The sequence below is a fragment of the Fukomys damarensis genome, unplaced genomic scaffold (genome assembly GCF_012274545.1).
Source record: "Fukomys damarensis isolate Sample0158 unplaced genomic scaffold, DMR_v1.0_HiC HiC_scaffold_38, whole genome shotgun sequence".
Classification (NCBI taxonomy): Eukaryota; Metazoa; Chordata; class Mammalia; order Rodentia; family Bathyergidae; genus Fukomys; species Fukomys damarensis.
This window is the reverse complement of record NW_022900950.1, coordinates 72,385,414-72,410,844: the sequence shown is the minus strand read 5'-3', so window position 1 is coordinate 72,410,844 and position 25,431 is coordinate 72,385,414. Positions and strand designations below refer to the sequence as shown.

At 42.0% G+C, this 25,431-nt stretch overlaps 1 protein-coding gene and 1 pseudogene across 1 annotated transcript in view; both read right to left on the bottom strand.

Moving 5' to 3' along the window:
• Positions 1–25,431, bottom strand: part of Dclk2 (doublecortin like kinase 2) — a gene marked incomplete at its 5' end in the record, with an annotated part of 132,935 nt that overhangs the window by 38,029 nt on the left and 69,475 nt on the right. The window contains 4 exons of the mRNA XM_010632736.2: positions 933–1,027; positions 5,373–5,423; positions 6,236–6,337; positions 11,218–11,320. Of these exons, the coding sequence (XP_010631038.1) occupies positions 933–1,027; positions 5,373–5,423; positions 6,236–6,337; positions 11,218–11,320 (351 nt within the window). The remainder of the gene's footprint in view (positions 1–932; positions 1,028–5,372; positions 5,424–6,235; positions 6,338–11,217; positions 11,321–25,431) is intronic.
• LOC104868119 lies at positions 7,553–8,464 on the bottom strand (annotated as a pseudogene).

Below are 25,431 nucleotides of genomic sequence, written 5' to 3'. Positions count from 1 at the left end.
ATCAATTGGTGATTTTACATTTTAATAACTTTCTTGGGAATTGACAGTGAAGAATTTCATCAAAATCATTACAAACTTACCTATGCCAACTCAGTGCTTCAGAAATGTACCTGGCTCTTTTGATAAATATCAGAAGTTTCCAATACTCAGAAGCAGGTTAGAGCTATGTGCTCCTTACCCCCAAACGTACTGTCAGTGTCAGTCCAAATTCCATCACAGTACCGTGAGCAGGAAGAACCGCAGACACCGGTCCTTTTTTAGCAGAATTTCTCCTTCCGTGCTCAGGCACTTAGAGGAGCATACTTTTGAGTCCACTCAGGAACACACACCATTCTCAAGGTAGCAAGAATAAGGCTCACAGTTGAGCGGAGAACGTGGTATTCCAAAAGGCGAGGTAACCACAGACTTCACACACTGTTTTTATGGTGTCAGGACACTGGGCCCAGCAGGTTCTCGCTCCTTATGCACTCAAGGCTGGCGGGGTCCCGACCATCCAGTTTACTGATGAGAAATCCTCAACATCCACTTGTAGGAATAAATGTGGGTGCTCTAAGTCAAATTATGCTAGAGCCTCCTTAATATTAAAATCATGACTCTACGATTTTAAAAGGAATTACAGTGTTCTTCAAGACTCTGCCATTAGAAACAATTTGACAGGTGGAAATTTATTGTACCTACCTGTGTTATATTCAATCCGAACCACAACCTGGCATTCTTGTTTTACAGAGGAGAACACTTTAGCAGATGGAGAGAAGTTAAGAAAGGTGGCCAAAATTGCAACAGGACCCAGCATTCGAAACTGGCTGGCTCCAAATCCCCAAATATTTTCCTGTTTGTTACTTCACTCAAGCCCCAAGACAAATTTAAAGTGTTCGAGTACACAATGCGAAATAACAAAATCACACAAACACATCACTTTTCCTATTTCATACCTTTAGTCCTCTGAAACTTCCTGGGCTGGTTGGAGAGGAGCTGGAGGATTTTGTAGATTTAGGAGTGGAAAGTTGGCTGCTGGGAGTTCCATTAACTGACCACGAGACAATAAAGGAGACAAAGATAATCAAAACCTAAAAGAACTAGCTTGTGTGACACCACTAAACACATGCACAATAATGCTCCAATAAAATTTCAGTTTACTTAAAATAAAGCTCAAAGCAGATAGCAAATCAGCAAAAAGCAAAAATAATGTAATTCATTGCATTACAGAAAAAAAAAATCAGACACAGAGCGCAACACTTTCAATTAATCATTTTCCCACGGTGATATAAACAAACATCTAAGACTGTGGAATTAGAGGCATGTGGGAGAACTTGTCCACATATCCTGGCTCTCAGCAGGTAAAGGGCTGGCTGTTATGCTACGATTTACCAGGAAGGTTGCTCCGTAAGCTCCAATATGCACCCACTAGCTTCGTGTTCTCCTACCTGAATGACAAGTTCTCACAGCCCTCTCAAATCAATTATACCACAACCCAAACAACTTTTCTAAACACACTTGTTTTACTGAAGACTGAACCCGGGCCCCACACCTGCTAAGCACACGGTCTACACAGCTCCACCCTCCAAGTACGTTCCTAATGGAAAGGGGAAATTACTGATTGCTTCCTTTAATATTTATTTATTGGCTTGAAGCTCATACAAAGACACTGAATGTTTTAAAAATCTCAGCTAGTTATTTCTAATTCCTTCCATCTTGTTTCCCTTACAGCTTACTTTCCTCATTACTTAGAAGATCCTGGTAGTTTTCCTACATGTCCCTCCCTCCAAACCTCTGTAAACTTCCTTGGTTGAAAGCCTGATTTGGATTTCGTGTGAGGAAAAGCGTGGCTCACACTTCAGAGGGGGTTAACTCGGATCCACAGGCCACAGACTGAATGTCCCAATACCACCCATGCTCACCCGATCCTGTCACCTGGATCTGCGTCTGCTGGTTACCATCCAGCTTGAGTATTTTTTTTCTGCTCAAAGGAGTACTTGTAATCCCTTTTATTAGTAATCCTCAAAGCTCTTGAGTGAATACTGCCATTCATCTTTATGGATACAAAAGCAAAATCCAACTATCTTTTTTAAAAAAAAAAAAATGAGAGTGCTAGATGATTCTAATAAGTATAAAAAGCCTAATGCAGAGATAAAGGCCCAAAAGTGAGTACCAGTCCTTAAATCTAGGTAATCTGGATCAAGAAATAGTTAGGATTAGGTAGATTATCTGGAGACAGCTATATCTGTACTCATAGTCATTATTATGTTGTTCACTTTAGAAACTTGGAAAATGTGACATTTTTCACCAATCTTTACATTTCCAAACTTTAATTTTTCTAACTCTAAATCACTCAGTTCAGTTCTCTAGATTTTCTTAACAAAATTATGTGGTGCTTTGAGTACAAGTAACTACAAAGTTAAGAGCATTTAAGAGTATTCAGCAGCCCTTATTATTTCTCAGTTAAGTTAATTTCAATTAATGTTATTGCTTTTAAAAGTTTTTAAAGTAAGTAGAACATAAAAGCAGTGACACTACCTATCTGTATGACACCGTACTGCCATCCTAAGATTTTTCCCAAGTCCCAGCATGTACAACACCAAGGGTGACCGCCCCTGCAAACTGTGGGCCTTAGATGACAATGACACACTGTAACAAATTACTATTTCGAGCCAGGCACAGTGGCACAGGCCTATAACCTCAGCACTCAGGAAGGCTGAGGCAGGAGGATCTCAGCCTGGGCAGTTCAGCAACTTAACAAGATCATCTCAAAGTAAATTAAAAAAAAAAAAAAAATTACAACGGGCTGGAAGTAGAGCTCAGTGCAAAGGCCCTGGGTTCAATCTCCAGAACTGCAAGAAAAAAGAAATTTTTAAAAAAACTAGAGCCACTCTGCTGGGGTCTGCTGATAAGGCAGGAAGGAGGCTGTGCAAGACTAGGGGCTGCAAGTACACAGGAAGCCTGCACCTTCTGCTCAATTTTACTGTGAACTTAAAAACTGCTCTAATAACTGGTCTCTAAAGTAATTATTTCAAAGGATTCACATGAACTAGAGATTTCTGTGGACGATAAATTAGAAAGCTTGCTGTGAGCCAAGACTGAGCTTCATTTTTTTCCTTGCTCGTCCCACACGACAATCTGTCCTGGACACCAGCTCATTATTAGCCCTGTGAGCTTTCACTACTATTCAGACTCCATGCCGAGAGCAAAGGCTTCCTTGAAAGGGGCACAGAAAAGGGACGAAAGGGGAGAAACTCTGTTCCTGTCCATGGCTGTATCTCTAGCAAACAGAAAATCCATTCCTTGCGTAAGCACAGTATCTTAGCGAGACTCACTGCCAGCCCTTTAACCCATGCCAGTAACAACCACGCGGCCACACTGCCCGCAAACTCACACTCACTCTACAGAGACACTGGCTGTGTGCAGCGCCGCACTTCTCAACAAACCTGCAAGGCTCTAAAGAGTGTTCTCTTTAGAATGAGAAGTCCCGACTTTCACTTGTGTGCATGTTTCTCTGCAGTGCAGGTGGCTGCACGGGACTCTGCACAGCGTCAGGTGGCATCAGCCACAGGACCGCAGCCCACGAGCAGCAGCCGGCATCTCTGCAATGCCCACCACTCCTCCCTCCCTCCACCTGCTCCTGATTTTCCCTCCTAAACCTCATCCCCTTCTGTTCAACAATAAGAAAGAAACGGGGTCGGGGGGTGTTTGTTCCTTTTATTGGCTCTGAGCAATTTTTATTTTGCAAGCCTGAAACATAAAATAAGGATTTTTAAGGCTTAAATTACAGTACCAAGCCCTTGATGTTACCCAGGTTAATGTCTATTAGCTATTCTGGTAGGGTTTTGCTGAAGGATTTAGTGAATCAGAAGACTTTACTCCAAACAGCACTTTGGCCCTGGGATTAAAAGGGTACCACACTATGTTTACAAAGTTACTTGCTGTGTTGGAAATTCCAATCAGTCCCCTGGAATTCTTTTCTTTGAGCCACTGCCAAACTGGCCTGGAACTCCAAGGATCAAGTGACCCCCCTGCAGGGGTGTACCAGCAAGCCAGGCTTTCTTGCAAGTTTTAAAGTGACAACAGGTGTGCCTCAGCTACAGCAGTCTGTAAAAGCAAGTAACCCTACTTCTAATAATACAAACCTCATTCTCTCCACTGACAGAGAATGGAGAAAAACAGTACGTATGTAGAAATGCTTTGGATAATAGGAGCAGATTTCTTAAGAATCTCAGCGAAGTGTCAGTAGTTGGCTCCAGCTTGCAGAATTCTGTAACTGCCGCTAAGTGCTGACTATACTTTGATTTAAACTCTTAAAAAGACCACTGGTCCTCAGAAATGCGATTTTAAAGAACCACAACTCTATCCACACATGCATTCTGTATATGCAGAATGCTACAGTTTTCCTTAGTCAGATTTTAGCCACACCAAATTCAAGTCTAAAAGAATCATTTATGCAGAACAGTAGGCTCATGACGGAGCCATCTGTCTGCGGGGCAAATGTGGCAGTGAAACATAGTTCAGCCTGTCAATTTTCCTCTCTGGACTGTAGTGGATAAAACTGAATTACTTATATCTGATTTTTAGACCATTCTCTCCACTTTAATTATTGTACTGATGTGATAAGCGTTTATAAGCCTATCCTTAAGACAAAAGCTAGGAAATCTGACAGAAATCTACATCCACCTTGTGCTTTTCCCCAGGTCATTGTTTAAGTAAATTTCACATATCAGCTTCCCTGGTTTTAAGATATTTTACAGAGAGAGAGCCTAATACAATTTAAAATAAGGTCAATGGCCAAGAGACACATCTTTAGTTAAAATATTATAAAGTGTCGACTGTCATATGTTCAAAGAGAGTATGGAGTCTGTAACTTTATGAAAATAATTGTTTGAAAACTAAAAAGTACAGGTCTGCCTTTTTAAACATACAGGAAACACCACATAATCCCATTCTGGCAGATTCTATTAGCCAGTACTCTGAGAACCCAGAGCTCTAAGATTTAAATGATTCCCAAGCACTTAATCCCAGGAAGGGAATGGAGAAAAGCAAAGTACACTTGTTTCCATGTCCATTTTGGGTCACTAACACACACTAGCGCTTTTTCAGTAGTAAACATTCCTAAGATGGAGTAGGACACTGCCCCCCTGGAGGTGACGCTGTCTCCTCAAATGCTGCACCTCAACTACACACAGATCGGCAGCCTTCTGATCCCCGTCCCTGTAATGAGGAGGCGTCGTCTGCGCCCTACACACTGAGAAGCATTCCATGCTGCACAGATGTACACTGGAATAAGCCAGATACACTCACGGAAATGGAGCAAAAGGAAACAGAAATGTGGCGAGAGACAAAACAAAACCCAGCACAGCGACAAAGCCGTAATGCTCATGGCTCACCTGGGGATTTGGCTGTAGAATAGGCACTGGAGTAGTGGCCACCTCTCTTTACTGTACACATGCAGTATATACAAGCAGAGGAGACAGTAAGGAGAGTGGTTATTCAGCGATCTACATGTGTACACAGAAAGAACAGCCTGCCCTAAGGAGAGAGACGAGAGGCGGGTGCAGAGGGACCCAGAGCAAAGGGGAATGTCCAAGAAAGTCTACAAAGCTTGATGTGCAAAATGGTTTTCACCGATACTATGCTGACGTATTCTAGACATCACACCTGGAAAGCAGATTATACTTAATTATTATACATAAACCCACAGAATTGAGTTTTTGAGATATTTATGCAGGTTTTCAAAGTTTAAAAAAATGCCCATTCGAAACTGTGACAAATCTGTAGTTTTAGGACCTGAAAGAAACTTAATCAGAGGAATATCTAACTCTTAAGTACTACTTTCCAACAATACTCATTGCTACTATGATATTGCTCGATGAAGGAAAGGCCAGCAGATATTTATCAAGTACATATATTTCTGTGTGAAGTCAATGTTTTACACCAGAAAAGATAATGTTAAGAAAATAAATGTGGTCAAAATGCAAAACCTTTCCTTGTAAATAGCAGAAGGCTGTAGATAGATAATAAGGGTTCTCTTGAGAACATAAAGAACAAAACCATGCAGGTCCCTCAGGAGACTCACAACTTCAGAAACCAGACCTAACTTTTTGGTTTTAAAAAAGTCACCTTCTTCTATGTGCTTTTCTGGAACCTGGCTATGCACAAGCCCAGCACAGACTCCTGCTTCACAGACATTCAAGAAACCTGAAGAAGGACCTGCCAGTGCTGTGAGTGGCCACCGCCCTTCCACTCTTACCTGAAGCTGGTGATTTGCTGCGACGAGAAGGCCCAGGGCTTTTGGATCCAGAATACTTCACAGCTGAGGATCGAGAGTAAGACGACTTCAGGACACGGCATTCTGAACAGGAACAAAAGTGCATTCAACACATCCGGTTCTACGATTTACTGTGTACAAACACCACAGACAACTTCACTCTCCTCGGGAGGGGTATCACTGTGTAGTTCAGGCCACCCTCAAACTCAGCCGACCCCTAGTTCTAGGACCGCAAAAGAACACCACCGCAGCGGCTGTCTCACAGCGCCACTGTCATACTGGGATCAAACCCACGGCCTTGCCCGTGCTAGGCAAGTGCTCCACTGGGCTACATCCTCAGCCCTGTTAAACAGCTTTGATATACAAAGCGCCCAAACAAAAGTACACGGGAGGCTGTCTTCAATTAGGTCACATGACTTGCGACACTGGCTCCCAGTTCCTGATGAAGTTGTTGGTGGACACAGAATTCCGGATCCCATCTTGATACACAGAAACATCCAGGGACTGACCTGAATGTGCGGAACTTTTTTTTTTTTAATAACATTCAATGAATTATTTAATGTAATTTTAATACTCATTGTAAGCTAAAGACAATAATAATTTAATGCAATAAGCTAAGTACACACAAAAGCTGTATGTCCTGAATTACACAAAGGAGTTTCAATCAAGTATACATTTCCATAATGAGCAACTACATACAAATATGTTAATATAACACTATTCCAAATGCTTATTTTACCATTATTCTTTTAGGCATTGATCACCGTTGTTACTATTAAAAGCATTTAAATTTAGAATCTTTGATCTGGGAAAATTAGTTCTCCTAAAACTTAGCAAATACCTGTAGTATGTTAGAAGCCAATAGACTTTTACATCAACAAAAGCTTTAACACAGGAGCACTGACATGAAATTTGTTTTGTCAAAAACAAACACACAAAAAAGTTATCTTTAGAAAAGACAGTAAAACAAATTTTCTTACAAAAACTTACAATTTCCTACACCCTCTCCTTACACACAAAAATGATGACTGCTGTCTAAAAACTTCAGAATACATGAAGTACATGCCTTAGCTGTCAGTCAAAAAGGCCACTGAGATTTTACCTATTAAACAGCTAGCATACAGCTTATCATGGCATGAATATATCTACTATATAAGACAAGTTTATTCTGCAGACAGTCCAAAGTCAGAAGGAACTGCATGGTTTGCAGTCATAACTTATATGTAGTCATTAATACATAACTTATATGTAGTCATTAAAATCTAGTAAGTAATTGAAGTATGGTCATATAAAGGCAGGCAGTCAAGGGCTGGAACCAAATGATCTAAAAACAAAGACATGAAAATAAAGGATGAAAACTTGTGTTACTTCCTCTCATGTACATGCCTAAGCATCAGGACAATACTACAGAAAATAAACATATACGGTTTCCATAGAAAATAATGACATTTCAGAAAGTACACAAGGTGTCAAGACCCATAGTTTGCTTCATCAAATGCTTCTCTAGCTCGTCTCAAGTCTTCATTCATAGTCAGCAAGTCTTTAATTCTAGCAAATTTCCTCGGGTCCTTTCGAATCAGGAAGACGGTATCTTCGACTTGTACTCGACCTTGTCTTCCAATGGACATTGCCTTGTGAGTCATTTCAGTGATGAACTCTATGACAAGGTCTTCAAGAATATCCACTGACTCGGTCTAAGGATTCTGGTCATCTCCAAACCCATACATCATACATCGCAATTCTTTAGAAAAGTCTCTTTCTTTTACCCTGTCCACCTTCAGCACTTCCTCCAATTTCTTCATTTTCCTCCTCAAATGTAGGATCTTCTTCCTCATCTGCCATCTCACCAGCCAGCAAAGACCCAGAGCCCAGTGTGTGGAACTTTTTAAGCAGCAACTCTGACGAGCAAAGACTATACGGTTGTCATCTTCTCCAGCTCCGTGGTTTTTATTGTGTGAATGGATAAAGGACTCCAATTTACGGACCCCTGACTATCTTATTGTCCATCTTTCAAAAGTACAGTGCACTAAACATGCAGGAAATTGCTTTAATCAATAATTTTAGTCTTTCCATAAGTTGCCAAATAAAAGTGTTTACAGTATCAGAACTAATTACAGCTAGAATAATCTCTTCTAATCCGAACATCTGAGAACAGGAGCTTCAGAGTTGAGTAGACTCTGGATGAATCATGGACTTGACATTGCTAATGAGGAGGAGACCACAGTGTCTTCCCTAAGAAAGTGAGAGAAGACTAAAACCTGTTTCAGAGTCTTGTCATGAGAGTTAAGTTAGATAAAATATTGCCCATAAAAATTTAAAATATTTTAGGGCCGGGGATTTAGCTCAGTGGTTTGGTGGCCTGCCTTGCAAGCACAAGGACCCGAGTTCAATCCCCGGTCTCAAAAAAAAAAAAAAAAAAAAATTAAAATATTTCAATTTATGAAGATTAAAATGTGAGCTGGTTTCTAATTTGTATCCCGGGGGAAGTGAATTCACATGTGGAGTCCACTAGTCAGGAAAATAACACACGGGGAGGCTGAGAAATCTAATCAAAACCTTATACAAAGGGAACAAGGCAACTTCCACTTAATTAGCACACTGAATGTCAGAGAGCCTGCTGCTCTCAGAGGTGTGGTGAGGACCTCTCCCAAATATTTTAAAGGCAGGCCAGCTTTTACGAGCAGCACAGGTAAACATATGGAGCAAATAACCGGGGACTTCGGAACTACACCCAGGCTTAGAGTCTGAGCCACTCCTGCATCCAGCTTTTACAGAGAACTTGTAACTTAGCTAAGATTAGTGTAGCTGAATTCTGCGTGTTCTGAGTGGATCTTCATTGCAGGATGCTGTCAGAAGCTTAACAAATGCCTTACTCTTGTTACTACTAACCAACCAACCCTGGAACATATCGTTTGGTTTCGATGTCTCAACTTTCAATGTGATGACTATTGCTACCTAAGTATTATGAAGCTAAAGCTAAAATTAATAAAGATATGAAATACAGTTGATAACATCAGGCAGAAATTAAGACATTAGCGAGCTTAGGGACAGGGGGCTGAAAGTTAAGGGAAAAGCAAAGAAAAATTCTCCCTTTATTTTCTTAATCTTTAGCTATACAAAAAATCCAAACAAGCTCATGGTTTCCAGCTTTGGTCTAAGAGCGCGTAAGCTTCTCTGAGTCTACTGATGAGACCCAGAGCTTTCATAGTCCAGGAAGGAGTGAGGGGCTGCGAAAACCCCAAGGCCTCAAAACAAACTAAACAGACCCATTCCATAGGGGCGCAAACAGGAGCCTTCTTTCTCTTCTCAGAAGCTGGTTAAGTAACTCATTTTCCCTTGTAAAAGATCAATGACTTCGGGAAGGAAATGACATCCCTGGAAGATACATTCAATCACACCAACCCTATAAACACAGTCTGAGCCCTCCTTTGGGACAACTGGCATACTGGTGCATGCCTGCCTGAGTGCCTAACTCTGTGCTTCCTTCTCCAGTGCTCTAAAAACTACCACCTCACAAGACAAGGTCCACATCTGTTCTTACCTGTGTCTTATCTAAATTTTCTCATCAAAGACACAAAGAACCAAGCAGCCTCACAGGCTTCTTGCTGTATTTGGACCCGGCTTCCTGGTGACAACAGGTAAACACATATTTCTGTAGAACTTAATCTCACAGCACAGGGAACAAAAGGATGTGACCTACAACTAAGGCCTGTATACTGACATTACCAATTTAAAGTAGCGCCTCTTCCATAGAACACAATACAGAGACCCTTAAGGAAATACAGCAGAAGTGAAAGACAAAATGGAAAAAAAACAAAAGGGGAGGCAAACTGCAAGGGGATGAGTAATTGATACAGTACAGCAGGAAAGAATGACACAGATGCTTTAATACTACACAATGATCATCTCACATTTTAAGAAGTCATGACAGGCATGGTGCTACACGCCTCTCATCCTAGCACTTGGGAGGCTGAAGCAGGAGAATCACAAATTTGAGGTGAGCCTGGCTATATAGTAAGTTTAAGGCCAGCCTGAACTATATACTATGAGACTCTGTCTCAAAAAAACAACAACAAAAAAAATCAAATTTTAAAAAGCACAGGTATCACTATTTACTTGGCAATACATTTCTCTAATTCTGGACTGACAACCTCTACAATTCTAAGTCGCTATCTTTCATCTACTTTTATTACAGACGATAGTCCTCCAACGTAACAGTGAGATTGGATCTCGAAGATCGCTCTCCTCTGAATTGCTACATTTGCATAACTTTATCTCATTTAAAGATGAAGTTGACTTTATCATCAGCTGAAACAACTGCTATTGGTGTAATAGATTTAAATAAAGACAATAGTCATATTCATTGAATCAGTAACATTTGAAATCACTTAGATCATTACTAAATAGTTGAAAACACTACATATTGACAAAAATGAAGAAAAAAGGACTTTTTCCATTATATCCACAAAAGAGCTTTATCCCCACAAATATATAGGCAACGTATGGGATTGGTTTTATGAAAACACTGTGAAGAAAACAATGAGATAATAAAGATCCTCACATTTAGCAATTTGGCTAGCACTCTTTTGGCTTATGTATTTATGGTGGTGGGAGCAAACCCAGATACTGCACCCCTGAACTACCTCCCGGCATTGTTTTTGTGTTTGTTTTTTGTTTTGTACCGGGGATCGAACTTAGGACCTTGCACTTGAGGCAGGTGGTAGCACCACTGAGCTAAATCCTTGGCCTGCCAGCATTTTTTTTTTTTGAAGTAGTACTGAAGATTGAATCCAGAGCTCTCCAGCTAAATCCCCAGCTCTTTTTATTTTTTATTTAGATACAGACTCTCACAAAGTTACTAAGTTTTCAGGTTAGGCTAGAATTTGCAGTTTTCCTGCCTCAGCCTCCTAGAGTGTCATGGCCAGGAAAGGTTATGAAAACAATCAATGAGTGGCCTCACTTACCACTGTGATCCAGGACAAAGTCATCTTGGGCATAACGGAATTTTTCAGGTCCACATGCAATAAAAACATCATCATCACCAAAAAAGTCTTGCAGACAAGTAACCTGGAAAAAAAAATCACATTCGAAAAATCAGAAACATTAAAAGTGAAATAAAGAGCCAGGAAAAATGAACACATTTTCCATCCTCAGCTGTGATACTGTAGTGGGATGGAGAGCTGCTCCACAGCACACATTTCCAAGCAATCTGCCTTCAGGAAGCGCTGCGGACATTTCTGGATCTCCACAGACAGAGGAAGAGTTCTCAGCGCATATCGGTCCCCGCTTCACACATCAGAACACTCGTGCAAGGTTACGTGATTTCCCCGTTTAGTGTCCTTTTCTCTCGAGTGTGACCTCGCCCTGACTTCTCCGTCCCTCTGGTGCTCTGAGCACCCACACCCGACAGTGGCTCACAGCGCCATCGCTCGCTGCCTGCTGAGTTCCTTCCCATCCCTGTAGCAGCACCAGAGGGAGCCGCCTCGCAGCGGGCAGGAGGCCCGGCCCCGAGGGCTCTCCCAGGCGCGCCCCCAGGGAACAGTCTGGGTAACGCGTAGCTTCGGACCCCCGGAGAACTCGCTCTTGACCCGCGCAGCCCGCCCAGAGGCACCACCTTCCCCGCTGGCTCTACTCCACCTGCTTCTCAATGGGCTGCAAAAAAACGTGTGTAAGTGCCTCATTTCCAATAGCAAAATGTTTAAACACGGCTGCCGTGCTTGAAAGGCCCGCGCTATCTCAGCGATCCTGTACGTCTTCCTGATGATTATTAGCTTTTGGGGGGAAAAATGTTTTTCACTGTAGAGTTCAAAAACAAAGCTCCAGACAGACAGTGGTTAGATCCAGTGCGGACGGCACGGGTCACAGGAACTAAATAACTCAGCGGATGCGCTCTTTGCTTTTCTGCAAAGCCAGAATGTGGACACACAATACAGTCGCCAGTGAAGCTGGAGTGCGTTGTAACTCGTTTTTCCCACTGCTCATCTGGCAAGACGTGGCCTCAACAGCTCGGGCCACAGTGTGGGAGGCTTTCAAGGAGCATCGTTTTACCCGGGGAGTCATTTAGTTCTCTTCTCCCACAAACCCTCACATTCGGTCTCCTTACCCAGGGCTCCTCCGGGGTCCACACGCACGCCCCTTCCTGCCTGGCCTCCCGCTCCCGGTTATCAAACCTCCGGGCCCACGGTGCGCGCTGGTTTCGCCCAGTATTGTGCAGTCTGTCACCTGCGTGCGGGCCACTGCAGCGTCTCGGACCCTCCTGGCTTCTCGCCCACAAGTGATCCGCCTGGGGGCTGACCCGCCTGGCCCCCACCTCCTCTGCGCCTTCCTTTCACTCACTCGGCCACCGTCAGGCTGGGTCCAGGTACCATACCATTCACCCATTCAAGGAACTCAAGTCAGTGGTTTTTCGGGTATTCGGAGTCGTTCGCCCATCCCTGTAATCCTTTTAGAATGTTTTCATCTCCCCAGAAAGAAGGCCCGCGATCCACTTGTCTCTCTGGTCTTGCCTGCTCTGGACATTCCCTGTAAACGAAGGAGGCGGTGCACGGGCTTTGGAGACTGGCTCCCCTCAGCAGGCACCACACTTGTCCGTCCTGCGGCACGGGTCGTCCTTTGCTTCTTTCTAAGGCCGTGGGCCCACTGCCCCTGTTACCCGCGCAATACGGCTGGAGCCCTGGGCTATTCCCCCACCTGCACCGGCTCTGGACCCCAGGCTTCTCCCCACGCCGTCCCGCAGCCCTTTCCCGATGCGACCAAGGAAGCGTCCTGTTCACCATTCCCTGGGGCCTAGTGAAGCTCCTGCTTCGGTGACTGGCAAGGAGCTTCGCCTCCTGAAGAACAACTTCTCCGGGGCGAGTGTACACAGCTGGGGTCCCCGTGCTATCGCTACCTCTTCTGCCTCGGCCGGACCGAATTACCCACCGATACCCTGTCCCAACTCTCTACGTGAGGTGCTCTCCTGAAGTCCAGCAACACGGAGGTCCACACCTATTCGCACTCTCCTCACTCGCAAGCAGGTCAGCCTATCCCACGAGGGAACCGGGCCCTAACCCACGCAACGGATGCGCGCACAGGAAGTCTTCCGCTTCTCACATCTCTGCTTTCGTCTGTTTTTGTTTGGTTTTGGCTGTGCTGGCGATGAAACCCAGGCCCCTGCACATGCTAGGCAAGCTCTCTTCCCCTCAGCTGCGTCCCCCTGCTCTGCGCTTTAACCTGAACACTGCTGCTTTCCCTCATCTGGAATCCCATGGTTCATTTTCCAACTTATGGTTCCCATTCATTTTACGTTGATAGCCATTTGTGTCTGTGTTACAGTTCCAACTACTTTTGTTTTTTCCATACATTTATTCAACAAATGGTTTGAATCCACCTTTATTTCCTTGGCCAAGTAAAACAAATATCTACTAAAAGAAAGTTTAACTCAGCTTTTTAAGAAATAAAAATTTTATTTGCTTTTGTAATCAAATTAGAAAGAAACTTTCTAAAAATATACTTGAGTGTCTGAAAAAAAGTTACTTTTTAATTGATCCCATTATGAGGAAGTATTTCAACTGGTATAAATTAGTTGGCATTTGACTAGAATGACAAAGTTTATGTAAAATAAAAATATTTAACCAGCCTCAGGAATAGAACACATCAAAGTGACTTATTTTCCACAGCAGTTCTACACAGGGCTTCCTAACCTTCTTCTTTAAAGATTTCACCTGTCAACTTAAGTTTGGATTTGTAGTTGTATGTTTGCCTCCTTTGATTCAGGTTGTAGTCACTGAATACATATTTGGCTAAACAGTTCACCAAATTATATGACTTTCAATTAGGTCAGATATGCTTTAAGTCACCAACGCTCTGAAGAAATGACAGCTTCCAGGAGGCTGAAGCAGGAGAGTCACAAGCTTGAGGCCCACCTGGGAAACTTTGTAACTTAGTAAGACCCTGTCTGAAAACAACAACCAAAAAAGGGGATAGGGGTATAGTTCAGGGCAGATACCCTGGGTACAATTCCCACTACAGTACTGTTAAAAATACAGATAACCATCAAGTGAATAAATGTTACAGCTGAAACGAACAAAACACACATCCCCATTATATTATAAATCTTTACTGAGGACAGTGGCATACTTCCTAAAATATGAAACCCTTTCCTCCTCCATTTAGTCAAAATATATTTAGCATTTAACTGCTAAGTACTATACTAGGTGCTAGAGCTATCAATAAACAAAGACAAAAGTTCTCACCCTCATTGAGCAGATATGGGGAGAAACAAACAAACAGAAGGCAGTTAAGGGAAAAGGTCAAGAGTGGAACGGAGGGCTCCAAAATCTCTTATCCCCAAGGTGACTTCTGCAAAGAAAGGGAACATGGCTCGTGGGGCACCTGTGGGAAAAGCCCTCCAAGCACAAAGAACAGAATGTACAACAGCCCTGTGGGGAGATTGGGCCTAGAATGGTCACAGGAAGCAGCAAAGGAAAGTCCCTGGAACCCAGGGAGAACACAGCAGAAGTCATGGGAGGAGCAGAGATCAGAAGGCACAGGAAGGCAAAGCAGACTCTGACGGCCTTGGCAGCCCTCAGCGAGCACAGCTTTACTCTCGATGGGAAACCACGGGCGCATGCACAAGAGGACTTGTGTGAGGAGGGTCTGTGTGAAGACTACGCTGTGGGAACTCAACAACCTCAAGAAACCAAATCATCCCATTTAGAAATGGACAGGTGATCCGAACAGACACTTCTCAAAAGAAGAAATACAAATGACCAATAAGTCTGCCAGAAAAAGTATCCAATATCACTAGTCATCAAGAAGATACAAGCGAGGCATCATCTCACTCCAGTCCGAATGGCTGTCACCAAAAAGAGCAAACAAATAAATGCTAGTGAACATGCAGAGAAAGGCGAATTTTTATACACTGTTCATGGGAACATACGATAGGTAGTATAGCTGTGGAGGTCAGTACGGGAGTTCCTTAAAACTGAACATGGGACCACCATGCTAGCAAGCCTACTTCTAGGTATAGATGCAAGCAAGACAAAATCGGCACATCAAATACCCGTCCGTGCTCCATGTGCACGGCAGCTTCGCCACAGCCAAGGTGGGGAACCATCGGTGGAGGGCTCCATCAACAGAGGAACCGAGAAAATGTGGTACGCATCATTGCACACCATGGAATGTTACTTGACTACAAAAACAGTGACATTCGAGTAAATGGAACCATACATATGGCACACTACAAACAGAACAGAGGTACGTGATGGTGAGCGTGACCAAAGGAGCATCTAAACCAATACCCACAGAAGGAGAATGGGCAGATCTCAGTTCTGTTTTCATTGTGGTCATCTCTGAAAGTCCTAAAAGGTTTGCCGTTACTGGTTAACTCACTTGTCTGTCTAAACTATAGGCACCAGCCTGTGAAACATGAGCTGACCACAAGCCTTTTCTGAGAGTGAAAAAATACACCTCTGAGCCTGCCACTACACACACATATACACACGTGTGCACACTCATGTAGGCACATAGACTCGTTGGACCAAATACTTAACCCGAGATTGTTCCTCCAACTGTAAAGCCCACAAGAAATCAATTCCACTTAATCTACAAAGATTACGTATGACAACGTGTGAAAGCTGTTGTTGCGCTATTTGACTGATTCATTGTCTCAATCATTTAAGAAAAATATACCTTAATGGATAATTCTTTCCTCTAATAAACAAGATAGTAACTAACACATTTAATAAGTTAGGCATTTTCCCAGAAAATACCACTGACAATGTGTAAATACTTCACTGATAGCCTTTACTTGTACATAATTATAGTCAACAAATTGAGATCGTTTTACTTCATTTCGTTGCAGTTGCGGGGATTAAACCCGAGGCTTTCACACTGAGCTACATTTCTAACCCTTTTTATTTTATCTGAGATGGACCCAGGCAGGGCTTCAATTTAGCATCCTCCCACCTCAGTCTCCAAGAGTGCTGGGATCACACGTATGCATCACCATGCCCAAAAATCCTACACAGAAATGTGACTTATATAATATATACATGCTTATATGTATTCATTAAAGAAAAGAGTCTATTAACAGCCCCCCTAGAATCATAATATAGGTAAGACTTAAATGGTACCTATATGCATAAAGATATGTTTAGACAATATAGAACTATAAGCATATCAATCTTATTTTTAAGTTAAAATCATATTTAGTTGATGCTACACTCTTTAGTATAATATAGTCACTATTTGCCAATGTTTAAATTTCACAAGGAGGTGGGAACATATATTTTAATTGTTCCTGGTATTTTAATTGCCCCAAACTCAAGCAATACCTTTCAAAGTGAAACATCTGGTAAAATACCAAGGGTCTGATAAACTAAAATTTCTTTCACCAATAGGTGAATTTACTACTGCACTTTCACTCTAATATTCATCAAGCATCTACTTTAAGTCAGGCATAAACAAAAGATAAAAATATGCAGCTCAGTGGTAGAGACAGATAAGAAAATTAATAATTACAGTTCAAAATGGTACAGTACATTGAACACTTATAATAAAATACCTCAACTATTATGGGATTAAAATAGCACAAAGAATTAACCTGATGAAAACAGCACCTCAAAATATTTAGTACCTTTAAAATACTTCATCTATTTGGTCATTCAGATAATCCTTTAATGTTTTAAAATATATTCCATATTACTTAGCTCTGATATTTATTCCTCTTATTAATTTTTTTTACTAGGATTTAATACTGAGATATTGGGCAGGTTACTCATCTGTTCTCAGAAAAAAATCACTATCATGGATAAAAATCATTCTTAACAAGGATGATGGAATATGTCAAGTTTTTAAGACTTTGGTTTGCTTCTATTTTTTTTCTTTAAAGTAACGAAGAATTAATTCTTCCAGGAGCTCTCTGGGAATAATGCATCTTATGTGGCCTGTGAAAGAAAGCTATACAAGCAAGGGGAAAGCAGTATTTTTGCTAAGGTGCAAACTAAAGCTATCAGCAGCACCTAATGGGGAAACATCCCACTAAGAAACAATGTACCTACTGCAGCTCATCTAAGCTTCTGAAATGAATGGGCGCCATTTACAATAGGAATTTTTCTATCCAGCAGGAGAAAGATTAATCAGGTCAGGGTGAAGGGGTACCAGCCATAATTTCAGCGGTAGTTCTTAATAGCTTGCTGCAACACTTTTGTTTTTCTTTCCCTATTTTGTCTTTGTTAAAGGATGTACAATATATGTGATAGGCTTGGGGTCCTGATAAAACATTTTGCACGGAGTGGGAGTATAACATTCCCTTTTCTCAAAACAAAAACAGGTAGCAGACACAAAGGTATGATCTTCACTTATACTCTGCACCAGAGGAAGTTATTTTGGTTTGGTGTCTGCAGCATGACATGAATTTGGGGGAGAAATCATTTCATAATTGAAGTATGATTGTAGCTGGCTAAGGCTCAACGTCCCTTGCCCCTGAGCAGGCTACAGCACGCGGAAGCCCGACTCCGTTTTGCCTCCAGTCTGAGCTGAGGCCTCAAAGGTTCCGTGCAAGATTACATCAGCTGAAGACATCCTGGTTCTTCGAGAACGGAGTAGTAAAACAAAAGGTCCACCTGGGCAGGGACTGATTCCTTGTCAGACTTAACTCATCCCACCCACTATTGTTAGAATGCTCTCAGTCCAGTCCTCCTCAGCAGGAGGACCTTGGGACTTAAGTCCTTCATCAGCTCCTTGTGTACTTTGATTGTCACCCCTAAGTCATGTGATACTCCCTCCAATGTCTGTGTACCCAATAAATGATGGCCAGAGAGACCTTGTCTTTGCCCACTCTGAGGCACTGACCTCCCGAGCCCCCTTTTTACTTTGAAATTACTCAAGTCTCTACCGCCTTTCTTTCTCCTTACCTCTTGCCGTTCGTTGCCTTTTCTAGGTAGTTGAACTGATCACCCTCTGATGTTTGGATCTTGAATGGGGGAGGGGGAAGTATGTGCTAAAAGTTTGGTCACAAAGGTGGCACTGTCACAAAGTGGGGGATTTTTAAGCGGGGTTCTGGCAGGGTCTTGAGGTCACTTAGCACAGACGTTATCACTGAGGAAACTCCGTGTCCCGGCCTCTTGCTAGACTGTGAGCTTTGTACACACAGGTTCACTGCCCCAGCACACTACACAGCACCCAGCCCACAGGGTTGATCAGGATCTGTCTGTCGGATGAGTCCTGAGCACAAGGACTTCAGTCCTGTCCCCCTCCAGGCAGCCCTCTCAAGAGGTGCCATCCTATTCCCTTCCTGCAAATTCCTACCAACCCATCAGCACCCAGAAGAGCCCCAGCTCCCAGGGTTAGGATGCTTACTTCCTATCCCAAAATAAACTTGAGAAGACCATCCAAATCCTACTGCTCTTTGAAGAAGGCATTGGCCAAATACTGGACCAAATTTTTACCTTAAACACCTTAAAATAACTTCCTCAAAATAAACTTTACGGTGCAGAATCTCTTTTAAGGATTAAATCGCTCATCATTGCAGGGTGACTTGAGAAAGAGGAGCTGTACTGTAACCATTTGGTAGAGGAGAGTCAAAGCAATCAGTACAGGTAGGACAGCTGGGGCAGGGAGACCACCGCCCCTCCAGCCACCTGAACCTGAGCAACACCCCACAGCCAATCCTCCTTCCACTGTCCTAAGAGAAGCAGAAATAAAATAACAAAGACGCAAGATATCGCTAAAGCTCCAGAGCACATGCCTGACTTCAGTAACCTTTTCCCCCCTTCAACATCCTTAAAGGTTCACACATAAGGACAGCGCCTCATGTATCTGATTAAATCAGTGAGTCCTGGAAGAGATGCGTGCCCTAAGGTGCCCCGAGATGACTCAGCGCCCTGTCAACCATTCCTGTCAACCTTGTCCAGACAGCCAACCAGAGGCACCTGATTTATGTTCCTTCTTCCTTCTCCCCTGCAGTCCCCACACCACTTTTCTGTTCCTGCTACCTTTTTGTTTTGGTTCACTCAGACTTGCCCTGAGCACACCTTCTCACTATCTTCAATCATTGTAGCTGCTTTTTCTTTTCCCACTGGATTTACACTTGCAATTCTTTGTTTGCTGTACACAAGAACCTGGGCTCTATCTCTCAGACGCATTGCGTGGCATCACAATCACACCAGATACTTGGTGTCATTCTGAAAGTCAAGGTTGCATTCAGTGAGGATCTCATAAAGATATTTCACGAGCCTATTTTATTGGAATATTCCAACATATGGTAAAAATGTGCAAGAAACACCTTCGGGTCTCAGCGAGACTAGTTTAAATTGCCATTAACATCTAAACAGAGTAAGCATGAATCAAGGCTCACATTTCATACAGTAAAATACTGTAGCAAGATGACAGACACCAGGAGTATAAAATACATAAAAAACTTTCATTAATCTTCAATTTCAGAGTTCAGCTGAAACATCTCTACCAAAGAGATTTTTTAAAAACAACTACTTCTAGCTCACTTTCAAAACGATTTGAAAGACCATAGAAAGGAAACCCAATAAATGGCTTATATTTGAAACTAAAACTATTACATAGGCTTTTAGTGGAGCTGTATTGATATTCTTGATTTTATTTCTAAAAAATTAAGTCATAAAATGCCAAAAGGGAATGTAATGCTTAAGAAGAACAGGGAGAGCTGGGGGTGTAGCTCAGTGGTAGAATGGTTGCCTAGGATGCATGAGACCATGACTTTGATCCTCAGAACCACATTTTGAAAAGAGTAACAGGAAGTATCTGAAATAAGGCAAGCCATTTGGCCCTTCCAAAAATGCAAGGGACACCACCAGAAAAGCAAACACAGGTCAGCAAGCCCGGGCTGAGATTCCCTCATTCTTTATCCTCTGCTCAGAATACAATCTGCATAAACAGCAGGCTTTGTTCCCTGTAAAAGCCGGCTGGCCTACAGTAAGGAAAGGACCCCTTTTCTACAGCAAGAAGCAAGCTCCTTAGAATAGCAATGTTTTTCAGCTTCCTGCAAATCCATTCAGCCTGGCACTCGGAGAGCCTGTGGTTGCCATGGAAACAGAACTAAAGCTGAAAGATGACAGCACTTACAGTAAAAGGCTTCTCAGTGGCATCTCCTGACAACCCCCACATTCAGTTTGCTTCCACTGCAGAATGCTAGACCTCACCTTTGTTTTACCCCTTCACACCTGCTTTCCCCATAATGACTGTTCACCAGTCCAGACTTATCACAGACTCTGGAGATAAAGATGTGGTTTTAGAAAAGATCTCTATCAGTAGGATGGAAAAATCTTAACATTTCAAAGCTATTTCAATATGGACAGAGACCATCACTCTTCTTAGGACATAATTTCTAAGCCGTTCCTCTGACCCTCACCCATGAGAGCCACTTTTAGTCTTAATTTCTATAGGAAAAGGTGTTCAGCCTTACTCTGGGGCTTTCTAACAGGGGAGGGAAGGTGGAGCAAAACTGAGAATTCAGGTGAGGGAACCACCGCGCATCCGTCTATAACGCAAGTCATTTCCAAGTAACAGGAAAGGAAACTGTGTTACAGAGAAGGCAACTGAGCCAAAGTATAAGGTGGCAATTTTCTAATTCCAGCAGTAGGGGAAAGGAGCAAGAATGGAATAGTAACTGTACACTTCACAAAACAGACCTCATTTAAGTATAAATTTTATTTAACCCTCAGGACAACGCTGTGGATATACTACCATTACCATTGTATAAAAAAAGAGACTTAAAGAAACTCAGAAAGGTTAAGCAAGCTGCTGGAAGTCCCAAGGCCAGCAGGAGAAGCTGATACTTGAACTGACAGACTTAGGTCATATTCTTTGTACTTGACCACATCCGTCTTCCTAAAGAAGTATTTAATCAGGGTGATTTACAATCTATGAAAAAAACATTAAGAGACTTTAGGGAGCTAAGTCAGAAGTTTTAATACTTGCCTAGAACAAAAATAACTGGACCATTTTTCTATGTCTTCTTTTTATGAAGTAAACGAATGGCAAGAATGTAAACTTATATCTAGGGTTTTTTTAAAGATCAACTTCTAAGTAGTGCTGTAAGGTCAATGCAAGTTTAGGCCAACTTCCTACACTTTAGGGAATACCGAATATATTCTGAAACTGATCTCTTCAAACAAATTGGCTTTCTTAAAACAAATTACAAACATAAGCTACAATCACATGGTTTCCGAACAGGACATCACTTGCTGCTGGATTGGAAACACCATGGGTATAAATATATATTAATAAATACTGTGTCCTCTGTATTTTTAAAATAAAGGCAGAACCTGCCACAGTTCTCAGGAGTTGATTCTCTGCACATAAAAATCAGATTAGTCTTTCTTCTGATGTTGATTTAGCAGATGCTGAGCAGATCTAGGTCATCAAGATCCCTGAAATTAAAACTACGAGAATCATTAGGGTGATATCAAAAAATCTGGTCAGTTAATTCTACAATGTATGTGGAAGACCCCAAGTCCCTGACATGATCAATACAAATAAAGTCACTATGCTTTATTGTAGTGGGGTATTTAGGGTTCTAGGAAAAGTATCTCCACTTCAAAAGCCAGATGACGCTCACTTTTACATTTCTTTCCTCTTGTTTTTCTCCTTCCTCGATACTGTGCTCTGAATCTTCAATTCTTAATTATTTATTTATTTATTTTGTGGTAGTGGGGATCGAACTCAGGACCTTGCCCTTGCGAGGCAGGCAGCAGAACCACTGAGCTAAATCACAGGGCTGAATCCTCAACTCTTATTTCAAAAGACAACCCGAACCTTCCTTCGAACTGCATTTCTGCCCACTAGTATATTTTGCACTTTATATTCCACCGACTGAAGCAAAGATGTTTCAAGTTCAGGAAACTGAAGAATAAAGAAAGAATGAACTGGGTGAGTGTTAGGGGCGTTCATGGAGAGGAAAGAAACTAAAATTTTGATGCCTAATTTCACACTGCCTAGTGACAAATTTATCTCTGCTTTTTGCTGTTTTTTTTTTTTTTTAATGAATTTAAACTCAGAGCCTTCACAGTGAGTGAGCTATATCCATACCTTTTTTTGAGACAAAATCTTACTAAGTCTCTAAATTGCCCAGGCTGGATTTAAACTAGGGTTCCGCCTGCCTCAGCCTCCCAGGGTGGGATTACAGCCTTGCACCACCATGGCCAAGTCTCTCTGCTTATTTCTTAGTTGTTAAGTTATAGTGTGACTAGGTAGTAGGTCAGTTCTGCGTCCAAATATGTGGGACAATATTACACTGCAGAAAATCTAAGATTTTGGTTTTAGTAACAACTTGTATTTTCACATGGAAAAAAATCAAAATTTTTATTTTACAACTAGTATAAATCCTACAAGAAAAACAATGAGAAAAATATTTCCCTGTGCAGTCTTCTTACCAGATGAAGTTCCTCTCATTTCTACAGCTGATGAAATCCTCTGAATGAGTTACATGCCTGTGGCTATTCAGACACAGAAAGTATGCCATCCATTGAATTATTTATGTCAATATCTTACAAGAGAAATTGATACTGGATAAAGCAAATAAATAAATAAGTCAAAATTTCCCATTTAGAAAGCACCTGTTTGTGAAATACAGCCAAAATTTGCTACATTAACATATACACCTCTGATTTTCAGGGTATCAGCACAAATAATTATTTTAGGAGAACTCATAGATACTTCCACCGTTACATTAACTGGTGTATCAAGGCTTGCTGTGGAAATGAAAATACCCATCGGTTATATCTGTTGACATGGGTGTCTGCCCTTATTTACGGGGATCCTAATAATAAAGCCAAAAAAAAGTTTTTTTTGTTGTTTCATTTTTAAGTAATTTATATAAATTAGGATTGAGAAGTATAGCAGATTAATTCTCAGCATCTCAAATTAACAAATGTTATGTTGCTACACGTGCTTCAGGCTCTTTTAACATACAGGAATAAAGTGAAATTAAGATATCTTTTGTTACTAATCCCCAGCCCCATGCTTCTGGTCCCTTACTTTCAACTTTCCTTTTCTACTGAGCCAACAAAATAGTACCACGAAGTACCAGACATGTATCTTCCTTCCACGCCATGTTTTCAGACCCATAGTTAAGTAGCGTGCATATAGAGACAGCAAGGGTATTATGCCTGCACTTTTAAAATTCATATATACTATATCACACTGAACACGTCACCCTGCAATTGGCTTCACTTCATACTGGCTTTGAAGCCTAGCCAGGTCTTTCATATTCCCTTGATCCATTCCAAAAATTTTTGTTTTCAAAATAAATCACCATTCTACTATCAACTTTATCACTTTCGATAAACTACACATTCTACACAACCTCAAGACTTCTATATTCTTTCAAACAAACGCCTATTTTCTTAGAATACTCAGTTTGTATATCGTAGCCATTTTTAGTGACCAAGTTCTCAGACGCAAGAAAAGATGTTTGAGCCAATTTATTCTTTGCCCGCAGACTCCATTCAAAACTATGAAAAAGGAATGTGAAGCAAATGCTGGACCTTTATGCCCAGAAATTTAGGCAAAGCTATTGTTCCAAAGAACAGAGGTTCCTGACAGAAAATATCAATTCTGGAAATAAGAATCTAAAATTAACTAAGACCTAAAGTTATTCATGAAAGAGCTAAAGCTAAGTTCACAGGAAAAAACACTCTGCAAGATAACTTAGAATAAACTAGCTCATAGAACTAATTCCTTCCAAAAGACAAAGCAATGGAAGAAAATACAAAATCATGTGAGATTTATTCTGCACTGTAAGGCAAGACAGAGTTTAAAGGCACAGGAAACTTGCTGCATGCATGGGGAATGCATACCAGGAATCCCTCCCGAAGGGACCACAAGCTAGGAAACACAATGAAATGCATGCATGTAGAATTCCTTATCTTTTTCTTGCATCCAGGGACATAATATTCTTTCAAAGAAACATCTATTTATTTTTTTGCAAGTCTCCAGGGGTGTCAATTAAGCTGGGACTGGACCCAGCGAGTACGGAAAGTTGTCTGTAAGCATTTATCATCAAGTTATATGCCTGGCTTGAAGAGCCAGCTGTCTTAAATAACCATCCCCTCCCTGGGGCCACACGTCTGGGCAAGACCGCTAGTCATGTCAGAAACTCATGTCATAAGATTAGATTTGAATGGAAAAGCAAAGGGAACACAGTCTCTTTTCTCCAGCTGGGATTGATTATTCCCTTCCCAACAAGGAGGCTGTTATTTAGCCTGAAAAGAAGAGCCTCCTTCCTTCTTGGATATTTTCCAATCCATCTCAGCACCTGAATGACTCATAATACCCTGCCTCAGCACAGCTTTAATGCCACTCAGCCTCTCTCCAGGAAGATGCTTTGCTACATTATTTCTCCATCACTATGAACAGAAGTGACCCTTGGATTCTCTGTGGCAAGGGAACTGGGAACCCAGGCAGGTGGTCGGCAAGACCTGGCAACAGCCCAGGAGGATGGGAAAAGCATCCCACATGTGGAGACTCAAGTTTCTTGTTCTTGCATCCAGAGCACCTGCATCAGGGAACTTGGGGAGTACGCAGTGAACAAATGAGGGAAGGGACTGCACCAACGCAGAGCTCTCACATTTGTGAGAGCAGCTTGTGCCTGCAGATCATACATGGAGATGGCATCAGAGAACCAGAGCACTTAGGCATGACACAGATGGGGGAGGGAGGCAGGACAGCAGTCATAAGTTAGCAGGATCCAAATAAAGGAAGCCTTATCATCACAATAAACTCTGTCCACCCACCCTCTGCCACCATAGCATGCTCATCTTGAGCAGCTTAAACAATACTTCAGCATAGCAGCAAAGATGAAACAGGACCTAATGTGGACCTCAGTGTGAGATGTTCTACCAGAAGGAGAAGAGTAGGGAAGAGGCTTCCTCGATGTTGAAAGACACAATCGTCTCTGCCCAGTTACAGCAATCGTGAAACACTGTACAGTTAGCACAACCAATCATTTAAACACATAGTTTAGGACTATATAAGGTCATCAGCTGATCACTTTTTAAAGACTAGGGCCAGGGATTTAGCTCAGTGGTACCATTCCTGCCTCACAAGCGCAAGGTCTCGAGTTCGATCTCTGGTACCGAAGGAAGGGGGAAGAAAAAGACTAAATGCCCATACTTCCCAGATGTGAGACTTGGCACAACTGAAGAGCCTGGAACATCCTTCCC